At 51.4% G+C, this 17,500-nt stretch overlaps 2 protein-coding genes across 2 annotated transcripts in view; both read left to right on the top strand.

The window, feature by feature from the left end:
- Positions 1–4,119: 4,119 nt before the first annotated feature.
- LOC119589577 lies at positions 4,120–13,630 on the top strand. The gene is made up of 6 exons (XM_037938176.1): positions 4,120–6,183; positions 6,403–7,101; positions 7,465–8,802; positions 9,265–9,334; positions 9,575–13,525; positions 13,569–13,630. The coding sequence occupies exons 1-6, from the start codon at positions 4,120–4,122 to the stop codon at positions 13,628–13,630; spliced, it is 8,184 nt and encodes a 2,727-aa protein (XP_037794104.1).
- Positions 13,631–13,908: 278 nt separating this feature from the next.
- The window catches only part of LOC119589925 (liprin-alpha-like), a 26,598-nt gene continuing 23,006 nt past the window's right edge, over positions 13,909–17,500 (top strand). Inside the window, exon 1 of the mRNA XM_037938584.1 lies at positions 13,909–15,658. Coding sequence (XP_037794512.1) covers positions 13,924–15,658 — 1,735 coding nt within the window. The 5' untranslated portion in view covers positions 13,909–13,923. The remainder of the gene's footprint in view (positions 15,659–17,500) is intronic.

The raw sequence follows: 17,500 nt of genomic DNA, 5'->3' as shown, positions 1-17,500 counted from the left end.
TTCCCCTTCTGGAGTGTTGGCGCTTTTAGGTATTGTGTGTCGACTGGTTCTTGGGAGAAAAGACTCGCTCCTTATTTGTCAATGTGCTTAAACCATCTTTTTACTATTATTATTATTATTATTTTTATTATTATCATTATTATTATTATTATTATTATTATTATTATTATTATTATTATTATTATTATTATTTCTATTCATCTCATTTGTTCTTTTATTATTATTATTATTATTATTATTATTTATATATATATAATTAATATATATATATATTATTTTTATTTTTTTTTTTGTTATTTTTTTTTATTCTTATTATTACTTACGTCGTCTGGTCTGCATTTTCGTGGTCTGTTCAATTTCTTGCGTTGGGCGTTTCCGAGGGTTTGTTGATTGGTGTGTTCTGCTTTTGTAGTTAAGGCTGATGGAGTGATGTTCGTGTAGCCAAAAAAAAAGAAAAGAAAAAAAAATAATGGTAATAATAATGATAACAAATAAGGATTATGAAGTGATGTTCGTGTGGCAAAAAAGAAAAAATAATAATAATGATGATAAATAGTGATTATGAAGTGATATTCCTGTGACAAAAATGACAATCGTGTGGCAAAAAATATACATAATTAGATGAATAAATAAATGAGTATTAAAAAGATAATGAAGAAATAATAATGTTATTGATAATGTAATTAATAAGTGGGATACTGTATATGTTTTCCTAAGTATGACCCATTATATCTGAGAATAGAGAAAGGGAGGGAGAGAGGGATGGAGGAGGATTGAATGAATAGAAAGAAAGGTCAAAGAAAGAAAAAGGAGAGAGAGGGGGGGGGAGGAAATTAGTATGAGAGGGAGATAGTTACAGAGATGGATAAGTAAATCTGGATGGAAAAAGAGACAAGAGATAGATAAGTAAATTTTGATATGAAGAGAGACAAAGAAGCCGAGATAGAAATGAAAAAAAAAATATATATATATATATTTATATAGATAAAAAGGCATAAGAGATAAGGACGGGGATGGGAATGGAGATAGCTAAAGAGCTAGAGAAAGAGAGAGGTGAGAGAGAGAAAAGAGCGAGTAAAAAGAGAAACAAGAGAGAGAAAAGAGAGAGAAGAAAAAAGACAGAAGACAGAAAAGAGAAAAGAGAAAACAAACAAACAAACAACAACAAAGATAATGAGAGAGAGAGAAAAAAAAAGAAAAAAAATAAATAAAGAGGCCATGAGACAGCCGCAACTCGACTCCAAACACACGATCGAAACAGAGACACAGAGACGGCCCTAGAAACCAGTAACCTTTGCGTTAGGGTTGAGAGAGTGAAAGACAAGCTCGGTAACAAGGGTGCAAGGTCCCCCACCCCCTCCCCCCCCGCTCCTTTTGCACCCTCGCCGATGCGCCACACTTCGATTCAGGGAGGGGGAGGGGGGGAAGGGAGGGAGGAGGGGGTGGGAGGGATTTAAAAAAGCCCGAGGTGTTGTGAAACGGAGGAAAGGTTGAAAGAAAAAAAAGTATATATACTTTATTATTTGGATCATTTTTTGTGTGTGGTGTATACGGTTTTTATTTTTATTGTTATTAATATAATGATGATGATGATGGTTGTTATTATTATTATTATTATCATCATCACATCATCATCATCATCATTGTTACTATTATATTATTATTATTATTATTATTATTATTATTATTATTATTATTATTATTATTATTATTATTATTATCATTATTATTATTACTGGTGATCTTGGTGGTGGTCGTGGTTGTAGTTGTAGTAGTAATATTAGCAGTTGTAGTGACAGCAGTCGTTGAAGTAGTAGAGGCAGCACCAGTAGAATTGGCGATAGTAGTAGTAGTAGTAATAGTAGTAGTAGCAGTAGTAGTAGTAGTAAAATAGTAGTAGTAGTAGTAGTAGTAGTAGTAGTAGTAGTAGTAGTAGCAGTAGTAATAATAGCATCGCTATTATGATGTTATCGTAATCATCAAGACCGCCATTAAACCGCTCCCACATTTTTCTTTTCTTTGTTATTCTACTTCTCCTCCTTTACCTTCTTATTATGTTTTCTGATTTTATCTGTGTCTCTCCCTCTTACCCTTTTGTCTTCTTTGTGTCCCGTTTATCTTTTAAGCCCCATGCCTTTCATTCCTGCCCTATGCACTCCTTTCTCGGCAGTGATCTCCCCTCGTCTCTGTTCCTCGTTTCGTTCAGGTCAGTTTCTCTCACTTCTTCCTTTTCTTTCTTTCTTTCTCTTTCTGTCTGTCTCTGGGTGCTTCTCTCTCTCTCTCTCTCTCTCTCTCTCTCTCTCTCTCTCTCTCTCTCTCTCTCTTCTCTCCTCCTCTCTCTCTTCTCTCTTCTCTTCTCTCTTTCTCTCTTTCTCTTCTCTTCCTCTTTCTCTCTCTCCTCTTCTCTCTCTCTCTCTCTCTCTCTCTCTCTCTCTCTCCTTCTCTCTCTCTTCCTCCTCTCTCTCTTTCTCTTTCTCTTCTCTCTCTCTTCTCCTTCCTTTCCTCTCTTCTCTTCTCTTTCTCTCTCTCTCTCTCTCTCTCTCTCTCTCCTCTCCTCTCTCTCTCTCTCTTCCTTCTTTCTCTTCTCATTCTCTCTCTCTCTTCTCTTCTCTCTCTCTCTCCTCTCTTCTCTCTTCTCTCTCTCTCTCCTCTCCCTCCCCTCCCTCCCTCCCTCCCCTCTCCCCTCTCCCTCCCTCTCTCCTCCTCTCATTCCCCATTTCCATCTATTTCTCGTCCTTCTTTCCCTCTTTCTCTCTCTACCCCCACACAACTCGTCCCCCCTCCTCACCTTCACCCCCGGCCCCCTCCCCTCCCCCCCTCCCCCCACCATTACGTCATCGTCTCCACCTCAGCGTTTAGCTTCGACGTCACAGTCTTAAGGGATAAAGAATCAGGCCTTAGTTAGCTGCGCAAGATCCCGGAGAAAGCACCAACTCCTTTCTTCTTCTCTATTTACCTCTATTTTATGTTTATTATTGTTATTATTATTATTTATTGTCGCTGTTGTTTTTTGTTCGTAAACGAAGTCGAAAGGAGAGGGTCGAGAAGGGCGGAGGGCCGGCCATGCAGTAATGTCTGGGCGCTTGCTCGGGCCGCCTCCGGAAGGGTTGGTGAAGGTGGCCTACTTGTGTAGATTTCCTGAAGATGGTATGGGTCGTGAATGATTTCGTTTTCTAGGCGTTTTCTTTCCGTCTTCTTCTTTTCTTCCTCCTCCTCCTCCATTTCCATTTCCCCTTCCTCCTCCTCCTCCTCCTTCTCCTCCTCCTCCTTCTCCTCCTCTTCCTTCTCCTCCTCCTCCTCCTCCTCCTCCTCCCCTCCTCCTCCTCCTCCTCCTCCTCCTCCTCCTCCTCCTCCTCCTCCTCTTCCTCCTTTCCTCCTCCTCCTCCTATCCTCCTTTTTCTTATTGTTGTTCTTCTTCTCCTTCGCCTTCGTCTTCTTTTTCGCTAAATGTAAATATGAAGGAATACGTTTTCTTTTCATGGCTGTGTTGGGGCGTTTGGCATTACAGGGAAGACAAGCTTCTGCGAGCGTGCTTTTAGATGTATTAGCATTTTCTGCATTTTATGGCGCCTGTTTTTTAGAATGTTAAACCTGTGAGCTGTGTACAAATGGCCGATATTAAGTACTGATGCCCGTGAATCACGTGGAGACCCGCGGACCTCGAGCTCGTACGCGGCGTGTGGGGCGAGGCAGTTCAGTGCGTCGTTGCTCTGAAGTCAGCTGTACGACGTGGCGTGTCAGGTGCCAGGTCGTCGCACGGGTCGTTGGTCGGCCTTTGTGCGTGGCAGCCCAGCCGCGACACTCTGGCGAGAACACGATATGGGCATTACGTGCGCCGGGGGTCGGAGGCGCTACGCTGTTTCAGTTGCGCGTTTGTCAGGCCGGAGGGACGGCAGTACACGACCTTTAAGGGATATGGAGGCGTCCCCGCCATACATTCGGTTTCGGTGAACGAGCGCGTTCGTTCCTCTCAGCTGCCGGGCCGCCCACACTTCTCCCTCGAGGCGAGAGCTCTGTCATGAGGTTAGTGAGGCCCCGGCGCCAGAGGAGAGCTTCTGCGGGAGACATGGTCAGCGAGGGGCCGCGACGTGAGCCCGAGATCTGCTTTGCGTCAACGCCATGGAGTGGAAAGGACTTTGGAACTACGTGGAAAACCTCATCCCGGGGAAGTCCCGCTCGCAGGAGAGTGTAGATCGGGGGGACTCGAACTCGCAGGACTCTGAAGACTCACAGGACACGCCGCCCTCCCCCTGCCGCGGCCTGGCTCGGCACTACCCTGTTATGTCGGCGCGCAGGGGGGCAGGGGGGAAGCGAGCCTCTGACAGTGAGGAGGACGAAGAGGAATTCGAAGACTCTGAAGAAGGAAACGAAAGAGACGAGGACGATGAGGAGGAGATTGTGACTCGTGAGAAAGCAGTTACGAACGAGGATGTGGATGACGACGAGGACGAGGAAGGGGACATCGACGGCGACGGCGTCTCAAGCTCTCCTTCGGATTCGAGTGACTTCGAGGACTCGGAAGGCGTCGACACGGAGATCGAAAACAACACTGTGAGCGAGAACAGCGACAGCGGCAAAAAGGGCAGTGGGGCCTCTACGCCCGCCTCCACCTCGTCCTCCACCGCCTCCGCCTCCAGCTCATCTTCCTCGTCTGTTCCCACCGCAGCTACCTATACCATATCTACGCACACGGCTTCCGCGCCCATTTCGAGTTCATTCACCACCAATCCTTCCAACTCCACCTGTGGTTCTGCCAACCTCTCCTCGTCCTCCACCTCAGCCTCCACCGAATCCACCTCCAGCTCCACCAGCAGCGGGAGCGAAGAAAACAGCGCCGACGAGGAGGGACGCGACGGCAGCGAGAGCCCAGAGTCCCCCGCTGGAAACCACAAAACTAAACTCGAAGAAAGCAAAGGCAGTGATAAAAACGAGGACAAGAACAAAGAAAGAAAAACGAACGGTGAAGTCCCTCAACACGATCACAGTGATAGTGACGGTGACCGTGAATACGACGAAACGGAAAAGACATGCAAAGACCCATCTCTAGCCAAGGAGAAAAACCCATCCGTGGCTAGTGAAAAGGACCCATCCGTGGCTAGTGAAAAGGACCCATCCGTGGCTAGTGAGAAGTACTCATCCGTGGCTAGTGAGAAGGACCCATCCCTAGACAGTGAAAAGGACCCATCCCTGGACAGTGAGAAGGGCGAGGGGCAAGATGAGACAGCAGCCGAAGAAGAAGGGAACTGGGAGATGACTGAAGGCAAAGACCAGATAGAAAACCCGAAGGACGCGAAGACAATCGTGAACGTCGCGATCTTAGCGGCGGCCAGGGAACGGAAGAAGGACGAGGCCAGGAAGGAGTGCCGGCAGGCGGACGTCAAGGGCAAGATCAAGAATCTGGAAGAACACAAAGTCGAGGCGAATGGGACGACCTGCGGAACGGCCCAGGAGGAGGCGGAGTCGGCGGAGTCGGCGGCGAATTGGAAGCGTGAGAAAACTGATGGGGTCGGAAAGAATAGGAGGAGGCGGAGAAGGAGAGGTGGAAATATAGAAATAGACGATAAAGAAGCGTCTGGAAAAGAGGTAGATGATGGGGAGAAGGTACATATAAAAGAAAGGGGCGCAGAAGAAGAAGCTGCGTTGGACGCCAGAAATGAAGACGGAGATGAAGAAAGTGCAAAGAATAATGAACCTAAAGAAACAAATGAAGGGAAAGAGGTAGAAACTGACACGGTCAAAGAGTCTGTCCGTAAAAGCACGGGCGAAGACAAAGACAACAACACAGGTTATCAGAAAGTGACCTGCAGGAGAGCCGAGTCGAAGAAGGGAAGAGGCAGAGGAAAGCTGGATAAAGGGCGCAGTCAGTGGCTAGTCTCGACAGAGCAGGCAGAAAGAGGAGGGAGCCGAGAATACGACAGGAGGTTGGAAGTAGCGACGAGCGAAAATAGCTGTGGCGAGGAGGAAGCAGCGAAGTGCGGAAAAAACGAGAGATGCGGTCAAGAGTCGCTTGCGGGGAAGACGGAGACTCCCCCAGCAGGCGAGGAGAGCCAGGCAGACTCGGGGAAGGAGAGCGCAGACCTAGACGGCGGAGAGGCGCGGCGGGAGGCGGAGGGAAATGAGAGACGGGGAGAGCGACTGCTGAGCGAAAATTCCGATAACGACGAAGACTTTAGCGCGGAAGAGGCGAGGGCGAGGGACGAGGGCGAGGCTCAAGAGAGAGACAGCGACAGCCGCCCCGCCAGAAGGACCTACGACAGACTCAACGCGAGGGCGAGAAGCTTCCTTGAGAAGAGAAGAGGGGAGAGGAACGCCGCCGCCGCCGCCGCTGCTGCCTCTTTCACCTTCGAGACGAACGGCACTGATCGAGAGTACGTCTCTCGCCGTTCCACGAGATCGCTACAGTTCTCCGACATCGCTAAGAAGATCATGAAAGAGGTGCAGGAGAGCAGGAGCGAGTACAGGAGGCCCCAACCCAAGCCCAGGTCCTTCAGGAGGACTTGGGAGGAGAAGGCGGATGGGGCCTCCCACGTCACACACACCATCGAGGAGACCACGTCGCGAATCCTGGAGATGTCGTCGGGGTCCAGGAGCTCGTCGCTGACGAGGAAGGAGATCCTCGTGCGACCCGCCAACGGCGACTCCGAAACGAGGATATCCGTGAGCTCTTCTCGAGACACGTACGACCCCTTCTACCACGACAGAACGACCCGTAAGTATTCCAAGTTTTCTGACAGTACAAGTAGGTTCACAAGGTCGTCTGAGGTGCCTAGAGACCCCTCAAGATCGAGGGAGGGCAGTTCCGAGACGCTTATCTCGTGCATTAAAGGCTCGAAGCTTCTGAAGGCGCAGGACGACGACTCCACTCGCGGGAGCACGTCAGAGGGCGAAGGAGACTCCCCCAGGACGACAGAGCGCGTGAGAAAGCTCTCGGTGACCTTCCAGAACGACGCAAAATCCCCTCCTCCGCCGACGTCGTCGTCCTCGTCAGAAGCTCTCCTCGAGGAACAAGGTGCTGGTGGTCGTTCTATCGTCACATCTTCATCCGTGACCAGGGGGAACGTGGAACCTGAGCCTGGTGATCCTAAAAGCTTCGTGGCCGCGGTGGAGGAGGAGGAGGAGAAGGAGGGGAGGGAAGTGGTGAGGGGAGGAGAAGGGGGAGGAGGAGGTGGTGGTGGTGGCGGCGGTGGTGGTGGTGTGAGAACGCATCAGTTGTCCGCGGTGACTGGTCGGGATAGGGTGGCGTGCGGGCCGTCTTGCAGCGCGTCGGTTGACAGAGAGCGCGGGAGGTTTGGCAGTGCAATACGAGAGAGAGTGCGTGACGGTGCGGCTTCGGGATCTGTGAAAAATGTCTGTGTGGAAAATGAAAGAAACGGTGAAAGTGAAAGCGACCCACGAGCGTGTTCCAGTGATGATTTAGAGGAAACAAACATCCAGTCTAGAATCATTTGCGTTGACGAACCACAGGACATCTGCACGTCTTCCAGAGGCGTTGACGTCGTTGAACATTTAGCAGTGACTTCCGGTGACGTCACGGAACCAGTTGATGACGTCACAAACAACAACAAAAGAACACGTATTTATTCTAGAAGCAGCTTGGCTTCACATGACTCTAGGACACCGTCTCATGAAACTCTAGAAAATGCAGTGAACGAAAATAAAGGAAACGACGAAAGTAAGACAGAAAGTGAGCGAAATTGCGCGGAGGTGAAGGGAAGAGGAGAAGGAAGGAGGAGCGAGTCCCGAGCGCGCCCGAGAGAACAGGATAGACCCGTCGGCCGTAGTTCTTCCGAGGATGATGTCGATCAGGATAGCTTGGAGGGACCATGGTCGACGCCCCAGCTAGCCAAGGTCGTGCAGGAGCTGGTCGTGTCGCGGAAATTCAGCATGACGACGGCGCAGGTGAAAAAGCGGCAGCAGAACCTCGGCCGTCTCGACGTCTCCCAGAAGGATCGAACGGTGATTTTTGACAGCTCAAGGTTTCCTCGGAACGGAAGCGATAAGGACTGCGAGCACCGGCAGGAGCGAGAGGCAGGAAAGGGCGACACGCAGGAGGAAGCCAAGGGCGCGCCTAAATGGGCCGGCAGAACTCGAAGCAACGGCCGGAACGGAGTCGCGTGGCAGCAAACAGCGAGGAAGGGAAGGCGGAGAAAGAGTATTGAAGGAGACGGGAGCCAGTCGGAGGCGTCGACAGACAGCCATGCCCCCGGGGAAGAGAGCACTGGCACTCAGGAAGGGCGTCGGCACTTCACTAAACACAGCTGCGTCAAAATTAGCAAAACGGAGACCAAGAGGAGCGGTGGAGGTGGGCCCAGGGGGAAGTACCTTGCGTGGGCGAACGAAAGCAACAAGGGGGACTCGCGGGGGGCGGGGAACAAGGACGAGAATAAGGTCATGCCTTCCCCCAGGATCGAGAGGATGTGTCGCTCGCCCCAACTCCACAAAGGCCGCATGTTTAGCAGCCACAGGAGAGACTCCTCGAGTAGTCGCACGTCCCCAAGGCAGTCCCCCATAGGGTCACGGTACCAGAGTCCCCCCGGGGCCGTCTCGCCCAGGCTGGGGTCTTCGTCGAGAGTGGGGTCACCCAGACCTGACTCGCCGAGGATAGGCTCCTCACGCTCGGCCTCTCCGCGAGTGTCTCCAAGGATCGGCCTGAGATCTTCACCCACGAAATTCGTGACATCACGGACGTCCCCCATCCCTGCTTCCCCAAGGATCGTGAAACCTATCGTGACGTACGGGTGTCAGAGGTCACCCAGACCCACCTCCACCTTCGATCGCCAAAGAAGCCTAAGTGTGGATAAGGTGAGGAATGGCAGAGCGCCAGAGTTCCTTCAGAAAATAAAATTGAATAAAGAAAACGCAAAAACGGCAAAAGACGGTAGTCCCCCGTCTACTTTACTCGCGGATTCCATCGAGAAAAGAGACTCCAGCAGAAGAGAGGAAAAAACGTCAGACGTAGAGAGAGGAGGAGAGAAAGCAGTCGAGGAGGAGGGAGAGGAGGTCATGCTAAAGAAAGACGAAAAGAGTTCACCGTGCAAAGGAGGTGAGGGAACACCCGAAGATGGAAGACAAAAGATTTTCCCGAGACCTAGGGAAGAAAACACACAGGAGGAGAGAGAAGAAAAAACACCTGAAGAGGAGGAGGAGGAAAAGATAGGAGAGGATGATAATTCTCCTGATGTGCCAGGGAGAAAGGTAAAGCACCCAGGGCGAGCCGTGAGGGAAACCATGAAAGAAGAGAAGGAAACTCTCTTATGTGCAAAGGATAACCTCAACAATGCAGAGGACGGCGCCACGACACCGGGTGAGGAGACACTCGGGGGCATTGCCACAGGTGAAGTTGGGGAAAAGAAGGAAAAGGAAAATGAGAAAGACGAAAAGGGGGACAAGGCAAAAGAGAAAGATGAGAAAGAGAAGGAAAAAGGAAATAGAGACAGAGAATGTGAAGATGTAGAGAAGGATAAAGAAAATAGGAATGAAAGGGTGAAGGGCAAGGAAAGGGAGAAAGATAAGACTAATAATAACGAAGTGGACGGGGGGAAAGCCAAGGAAGCAAATGATCCTCCTATGACAGGGACCCCAAAGCCCTTGAAAGCTTTACGGAGAGAGATGTCCGACTGCCGCCAGCGCCTGGAGTCCTTCGTGGAGAGCCGGGCGATGCAGGAGCAGCGTCAACAGCGCTACATCCTCATCACCTCCAAGATGAGCGGAAAACTTGATTCGGAAATCATTCAGTTTTTCGAGTCTCAGCAGCAGAAGCCTCGGGAGATCCTCAGGAATGAGAAGGTGCTGCACGAGCACTTCCGGGCGGGCTCCAAGAGCGACCTCCGGAGGGCGTCGGGATCCAGCTTCCGAAGTAAGTCGACAAGCACGGAGGGCGACAAGTCCTCAGAAGACGCGAAGGAAGGTTCTGAAGACGACGTCACACCCGAGGCAACGCACGACGTCAGCTTCACGAGGGACATCACGCGCGAGGCCTTTCCCTTCCTGGCGAAAGCGGCCAAGGAATCACACGAGGAGGAAGGCACTGAGGAAGATTCTGGTAGGGGACATAGCAGGCCAGGCACTGAAGGAAAGCTGGAAGGACGGGAAAAGCTGAAGGGTCAGTCAAAAGTCACTGAGAAGGATGAGAATGAGAGGAAAGATCTCCCCGTCGAGGAAGAGGCAAAAGGGAGAAATATCCACTTGTATGACACAGTTGCAGACGATAAGAGTGACGACGGGGCGACCGTCCTGCCCTCTCGCGACGAGCCTTGCAATCGCGCGAGCATTACCGATCACACCGGATCTGTGAACACAATACCTGATGATGGTAACTTGAGACCGGGCCAAGGTAACGATACCATCGCCGAAGGGGAGGACAAGGAGGAGGAGGAGGTGGAGGAAGAGGAGGCAACGGCCGGAGGGGAATTAGATAAAGACATGAATAGAGGCGAGACAGGGAAGCGAGAGGAGAGTGTGAACGAAGATGATACTAACGAAGAAGGTGGAAGCGACAAAAAGAGAGGTGAAGTATTGACCGAGGCATTGAGTACGACATCGTTGGAGACGGCAGCATTTGAAGAGGAGGAAAGAGGTATCCTTGATGATGAGAAAATCGACGTGGAGACACGAGTGAAGATTTGTGAGGAGACACTAATTAGCAGCAGGACTGACAATGTGCTCGTGAACGAAAGCGTGAGGGAAGAGAGGAGGTACGAGGAAGGACCGGCGAAAGTGAAGAAGGGGATAGTGAAGGAAATTATCATGCAGAAGGAGGAGGAAGCGAAAGGCAAAATTGGGGAGACGTACAAGACACAACAGGTGTTGCGGCGGGACATCTCCCCCACCGCACCCAAGGGAAAGGACGAGATACCGCAAGATGACACAGGAACCAAGGCCGACGTGGCTCCCCGAAAGTCAGACGCCGACGACCACCCCAGAGTATCCCCGGAAGGATCAACGTCGAACAGAGACGCAGCGGCGACGAACGTGGCCGAGGGGGAGGGGGACGAGGAGGACGCCAGTGTAGGATCGAAGGAAAGCCCGGCGAGGGTCAGAGGCTTTTCTAGTCGCGGCGAATCGTCGATAAACTTCGTATCCCAAAGAACCCTTCTTGAACCTTCGGCCGAGGTGGCAGAAGGGAAAAACGAAATAAAAGACGCACAGGATGAGGGGACCGTGAGGAGTCCACTGCTCAGGAGGACAGTGCAGAGTAAGGAAACCCGTACAGTTGAGTTTAACTTCGTTAAGGGCAAAGGTTTAGTGAGGGAAGAAAGAGTAGTGTTTAGAGGTGCAAGGGACTTGCAGGAAGACGCGTCGGACGAAGCCTCTGCGGGTGACAAACAGATGGAAGCTTCGCAGCCAAAGGAAGAACCCAAAGAGGACGCCGAGGGACAAGATTCCGAAGAGCCGAGTGTGGAGGAGCCAGACCAGAACGAAACACTGACGGCCGAGGACGAGCGACATGATGATGTTGCAGTCTCTGAGGAGGACAAGAAAAAGGATGTCTCCTCTGAAGTTGTTGTGACAAAGTCGGAAACTGCGGATCGCGAGGCCGCTGAGGTGCCTAACAACACACAAACCGGAGATTCAGAGGAGCAAGTACCTGAGCACATGTATGCAAATATCCTTCCTCCTCCCGCGAGAGTCATCGGGGAGGAGCCGAGAGAAGTCACTGACCCATCACGAGAGGAAGAAATGGAAGACGAAAGAGTGCCTTACCGCACGACCACCGCACGCAGGCTAATGTCGGGTCACAGGCGGTTGACCAAGACGATATCCGAAGGGAGTTTTGTCGCCGCCGATGAAGCCAGCGGGACGGAAAGAGCTCGCCCGCCTTCGATCAGGAGAAGCCGGACCGAGAGCGAATTTCTCACCGACCAGCTGGCGGCCGCGGCGACGTCGAGCGCCGAACATAAGTCCGCCGTGAGCCAGATCTTCACGCGCGGAGTATCGGGGAAGGTGAGGATGAAGAGCCGGAGTGTGGAAAACATCCGGCTCTCCAGTCTCAGCTGCGTTGAGATCACCAACCCCATTGACAGCGCGCCGCTCCCGAAGAGCAGCTCGGCCTGCCGCATTGTGGGCGTCCTCAAGAAGAAGGACTCGAGGGAGAACGTCCTCGAGCTGATGTCCCCCTCCAAGGACGAAGAGCACGAGGACGAGGGCGAAGCCGAGCCTCAGGATAACAGTGAAACCACGAAGGAAAATGGAAAAGAAGAAAAGGGGGAGGATCAAACAGAAGTATTGAGTGATCTCAGACTTTCAAATAATGACAACCCTCCTATAGAGGAGTCACCTGTCGAGGAAGCCATACCAATGTCCTCTGTGGAAAATATCGAAACCGAAGTTTTGGAACCGACTGAGGCAGAGGTGATTCAGCCAGTGGAAGACGTTCCGGAGGAATTCCTGGGTCAGCAGGATAACGCTAAAGGTACGAAAATGTCTGTAATCAGTAGTGCACCAATTGACAGTCACATTTATGAGAATGTCCCAGACGTTTTGTTCTGCAGGAGCGGAACAGCAGAGGTTCCGACACAGTTTATGGACCATGAGCTAGAACATACCTCCACACCAATAGATCATTCCAGAAAGCTTGTAGCGAAAGTTGTCCACATTTACGAGAACCTTCCTCCTCCAGGGGTCTTGCTTGAAACATCTTTTGGGGATGTAGGGAACATGGGGGAATTCCTACCGTTGCAAGATGTGTGCGTGTCCAAAGAAAATACCTACGAAGAGTGTGTTGCTAACGAGCAAAGAGATTCGGAGCCCAAGTTCATAGATCTGAAAACCGCCGAATCAAGCATAATTACTTCGAGAATCACAGAGTCCAGCACCGGCGAGCCCAAAGTCACAGAACTTAGATCCGAGGCCAGGGTTCTCGAGACCTTGGAGCCTCCCATGACCCCTGTGGTGACAGGGAAGCCCCCGAAGCCCTCCTCTGATGCGGCATCAGTGCGTCGTCCGACTTACGAGAAAGCCTCGCTCAGGAGGAAGCAGCCCGAGTCGGAGAGTCGTGTCGAGAAGCAGAAATCCAACTACATGCGCCAGAAGGGCGTCCGCGTCGGTATCCTGAAGAAGCAGAAATCAGACATAACGGGGGTGAGACTGCAGAAGCTCCACTACTTCGACAGCGAGCTCCCCGGCGAGCGCAGGCGGTCCTACTCCATCGGGGGAGATCCCAGGAAGGGCTCCAAGCACGGCAAGGGGGACGCAGACAAGGAACAGGCGTCTCACACGTGCGAGAGTTCCCACGACCTTGATACTTCGGAGGCGTCGAGGCCTGAGATGCGTGACTTGGATAGACGGTGTCATAGTTCCATTAGTGCTAGTAGTAATACTAGTAAGAGTAGCCGCATAGATAGAATTCTTCAGAGTTGCGCACCATGCATTTCTAGCAACACGAGCTCGATGTTAGATCTGTCTGTTAGGTCGGGAGTCCACACGATCGGCGAAGAGTCCGGCGATGAGGACGACGACACGTACAGAGGGCGTGAGGGGAGCGAGGCGTCGGCTCAGCCAGGGACGCCCACCAGGGGCATCTCGGGTATTTTCCTCCGATCCAGCACGAGGAGCAAATCGTCACACAGAAATCAGTCCTCCACCTCAGAAAGCGGCAGAGCAAGTGGCACCTCCGAGGGACATGGGGTGACACGTCTTGAACTTGTGCATGATGGAGGGGGAAGAGGAGAACTAACAGGAGGAGGAGGAAAGACAGGAGATGGAGAAAGAGAAGGGGGAGGAGGAGGAGAGGGAAGAGGAAGTGGAGGAGGAGAGGTAAGAGGAGAAGTGGGGAAAGGAGGAGAAGGCAGAGGAGGAGGAGGAGAAGGAAGAGAGAGGAGAGAATGGAAGGGGGGAGGAGGAGAATGCGGGGAGGGAGCTGACATAAGGATTGAAGATCTAACTGTAAAGTATTGTCAAAAAGACGAGACCAACACCGACAGCATGACCTCCGGGATGGATTCGGAACTGACCAAAAGTCAGGTAACGATTCCCAGCAGGACGAGTTTGATCTCGAGCCAAGGGCCTGAGGAAATGAAGGTCTACACATCCTCGGAAACGAATTCGATTGTGGAGGACGTCGCGCGAAATGGCGAGGCCGAGAGGGCGGAGAAAAGCAGTCTCCACGCGAGCTTCGATGACGACGGCGGCCCGACGCCCACTCCGGAGCAGATGGGCGTCACGGCCGGGGATACAGACTTTTACAGCGAGTTGCTCGACACCATCCTTAGCGTGGTTGACGCGCAGGAGTCTCCGGATCCCGGGGACGGTGAGAGTGCATTTCTCGACACGCCCGTCATCTCGAGGGAAGTCACGCGCACAATCAAAGTAGATCAGTTTAATGGCTCCAGTGAAAGTTTCAGGTTAAAGGTAGAAGTTATAGAAACGAAGAAGAAGGAGCCCGAGGCCGCCAAAATAGCAAAAGACGCAAAGCCGGAACCTGAGCCAGAACTAGAACCTGATCCGACTCCAGCTCCAACTCCCACAGCCAAGAGAGAGACGGAGCGGCCCAGCGACTCGGATTCGACGGCGAGTGTCGACTCCGAATTGGCGGAGGTTCGACGTCGTATCACAGAAAGGTTTCCACCGGCGCCTCGAGACGCATCCCAGGCTAGCCAGGAGTCCATCCTAGCCTCCCCAAGCGCCGTATGCCCCATGCCCAACTGCGCCGCTTGCCGTGCCCAGAGCATCAATTTCTCTCAACCTCTCGTATTTACTTTCGACGATCCCGCTCCTGCGCCCACGCCCGAGCCAGCGCGGGCGGCGAGCGTTCCGTACGTGGACCAGGCTTGCGAGGAGGCGCCTCATGAGGTCTTCAGCAGGTCCGCCAGCCTCCCGCATGACCCCGAGGGCTACCACGACGCCCAGGTCATCCGTCGGCCCGACCGTCAGCATCACCACCACCATCGTCGTCACCGTCAGTACTGGGGATCCGCCCTCAACGACATAGTGGGGGGGTCCGTCCCCGAGCAGTCGCTCCTCGGGGTGCATCCCCAGGGGGCCTCGCTCCAGGACGAGTCTTTCCTTATAGGGGCGCTTCATAGCAAGATTCTCGAAGAAGCTCGGGACCAAGATGCATTTCTTCAGGGGAGTTGTCAGATCACTCCGCGGCAGAATGAAAGGCCTCAGCAAAAGCCTTCAGCGACCTCAGATCGTAAGGGATCCCCTCAAGAGACGCTGAATTCCAACCAGGGTGGAGCACTGGTAAACAAATCACCGCCCCAGAACCCTTCGGCGAATAAGGGTGCATCTTGTACCTCCGTCCAGGATATCCGCGTGAAACCTCCCATTCAGGAGCCGATATACGAGAACCATCCCATTCAATGGCCGGTCAAAGATGCCAGTCTAGATAACTCGTTCCTCAAGGACGCAGCCATTCACGAAGTCAAACTCCAGGACACTTCGTTTCATGACAGCACGAGCCAAGAAACAACCCTTTTAGATATCACCCTTCAAGACACCACACTCCAGGACTCCACACTTCAGGACTCCACACTTCAGGACACGACGCTCCAAGACATCGTCCTGCAGGAAGCAGTCCAACAGCAGGCTGCTGTCCAGAGCAGGCAAAGGGCGCACAGCCAGCCGGCCCCGGACGCCCCCCTGCTCGACGGCCCTGTCAAGGACGCGCCGGCGCAGGGGGACCCGATGACTGACTCTGGGGTGGAGGGATGCAGAGGTGAGCCTGAAAGAAGGAGGGAAGGAGGCACTCCCTCCTCCCTCCTCCGCCGACGGTGACTCCTACACCTACACCCACATCCGATCCTTCGTACAGTTAGTATCCGCTTTGAAATCATGCGAAAGGACTGTTAGATGCAGCGAATCACGAATTAGGAATCCGCTTTGTAAAGAATGTCATATCGGCCAAAGAGAGCTTGAGCAGAGCTGAATGGTAGACTCGGATTAATTCCACCATTTAGGATTATTTATTTTCGCCATTGCTTTTTATAGGTTGTCATGCTTTAGTGCGCTTGGCTGAACACGTGTTTTAAATTGTATTCTGCCGCCTAGACGTGCATGAATTTGCTTATGTTGCGTTGAGTCGCATAAGTTGTATTTATTTACACTTAACTTCAAATAAACGTTATGAGGTGGATTTCATACTGATACATAAATCAGTATGGCGCAGTTTACTCACAGAACAATTTCAATGTTGTAAATTATTCAATACTGATTTACCTGTACATGAACTATGCCTGTAAACAACTACCGACGAATGGCCATCGCGCCTTGCGTTCTTAAAACCCCATTTCTTTTTTTCTTCTCTCTTATCGTTGAACAACCACGTTTCCCCCAAACAGAGGAAGGAGGAGCGTCCCAAGCCTGGCTTTATGGCGCATAAAATCTCCGCCGTGTTTGGAGTCGACCTCTGGAACCTTGGCCAACTCGGGTTACTCGCGCTCAACACCTGATCCTCGACTTCCAGTGTTTATGTAAGGGGGTTGCCGACGACTTGGAGGGGAGGGTGGGGGATCGAGGAGGAGGAGGAGGAGAAGGGGGGAAGAGATCGCGGGGGAGGGGGAGAAAGCAAGGGGGAGGGAAGGAAAGAGGAAGGAGAGAGAGCGAAGGAGGAGAGAGGGGTCGGTAAACGGAAAGGGGGAAGAGTCAAGGAGGAGGGGTGAAAGGGGGAAAGACGGCAAGGGGAGAGACTAAGGGGGGGAAGCGGTCGGAGGGAAAGAGAGGGGGAGGAGAAGAGGAAGAGAAGCAGAGAGTTGTTCCTCCCTCCCCCTACCACCATGAATGGACTAGTCGAGCTGATGCAAGTGGTAGACGCTTCGTTTTGTTTATGCTTCCTTCTTTAATCAACTTCATCAATTTTTTACTCTCCCCCCCCCCCTCCCCTAGTCATAAACCTACGAAGCCACTGGCGAAAACAAAATCTCGCCAAAAGACTAGAAAGCATAGCAAAGAAAGAAAGAAAAAAACACAAACCGAAAGAAAATAAAAACTGAAAGGACGGAATAAAAACCACAGAACACTCGCAGAACAACAGCAAGAACATCACAACAAAATCGACTAGAAAGACGGTCTAAGGAAGAGACTGAGACGGAAGCAAGGTCGCCCAGCTTTTCTTAGTCAGCGTAAACTGTTACCTGTTATCTCTGACCTTTCACTTGTTCTCCGTTTTCTTTTCCATTTTCTGTGTTATCGTTTCCGTTTTCTTTGCCACGTTCTCCGTTTTCTTTTCCATGTTCTGCGTTTTCTTTTCCACTTTTTCCGTTTTCTTTTTCTTTCTTTTTCTTTTTTCCTTTTCATCTTTGCTTGCTTCTGATTCGTTTTCATGAGGCTGATTATTTTTTTTCGATTTTTTCTTTTTTCTTATTTATTTTTTCTTTTGTTCTTCTGTGAAGTCTTATTGCTAATGTTGCTTATTCACATTTACTTATTTACTTGTTTCTGTAAATCGTTTTGAAAATTTTATATCGGAAGAGAGGAGTGAGGATGAGAGCGTGAGTGAGTGAGTGAGTGAGTGAGTGAGTGTGTGATAGTGTGAGTGTAGATAGGATGAAGTGAGTGAGGA

Source organism: Penaeus monodon, chromosome 26, assembly GCF_015228065.2.
Source record: "Penaeus monodon isolate SGIC_2016 chromosome 26, NSTDA_Pmon_1, whole genome shotgun sequence".
NCBI classification, from domain to species: domain Eukaryota; kingdom Metazoa; phylum Arthropoda; class Malacostraca; order Decapoda; family Penaeidae; genus Penaeus; species Penaeus monodon.
Note: the sequence above shows the minus strand (reverse complement) of the source record. Positions and strands in the feature narration are given on the sequence as shown.

Coding starts and splice junctions, on each gene's coding strand:
- LOC119589577 (XM_037938176.1), top strand. CDS start 4,120: ATGGAGTGGAAAGGACTTTGGAACTACGTGGAAAACCTCATCCCGGGG. Junction 6,184..6,402: donor AAGACTTTAGCGCGGAAGAG/GCGAGGGCGAGG, acceptor AGATCGCTACAG/TTCTCCGACATCGCTAAGAA. Junction 7,102..7,464: donor CTAAAAGCTTCGTGGCCGCG/GTGGAGGAGGAG, acceptor GACGAACCACAG/GACATCTGCACGTCTTCCAG.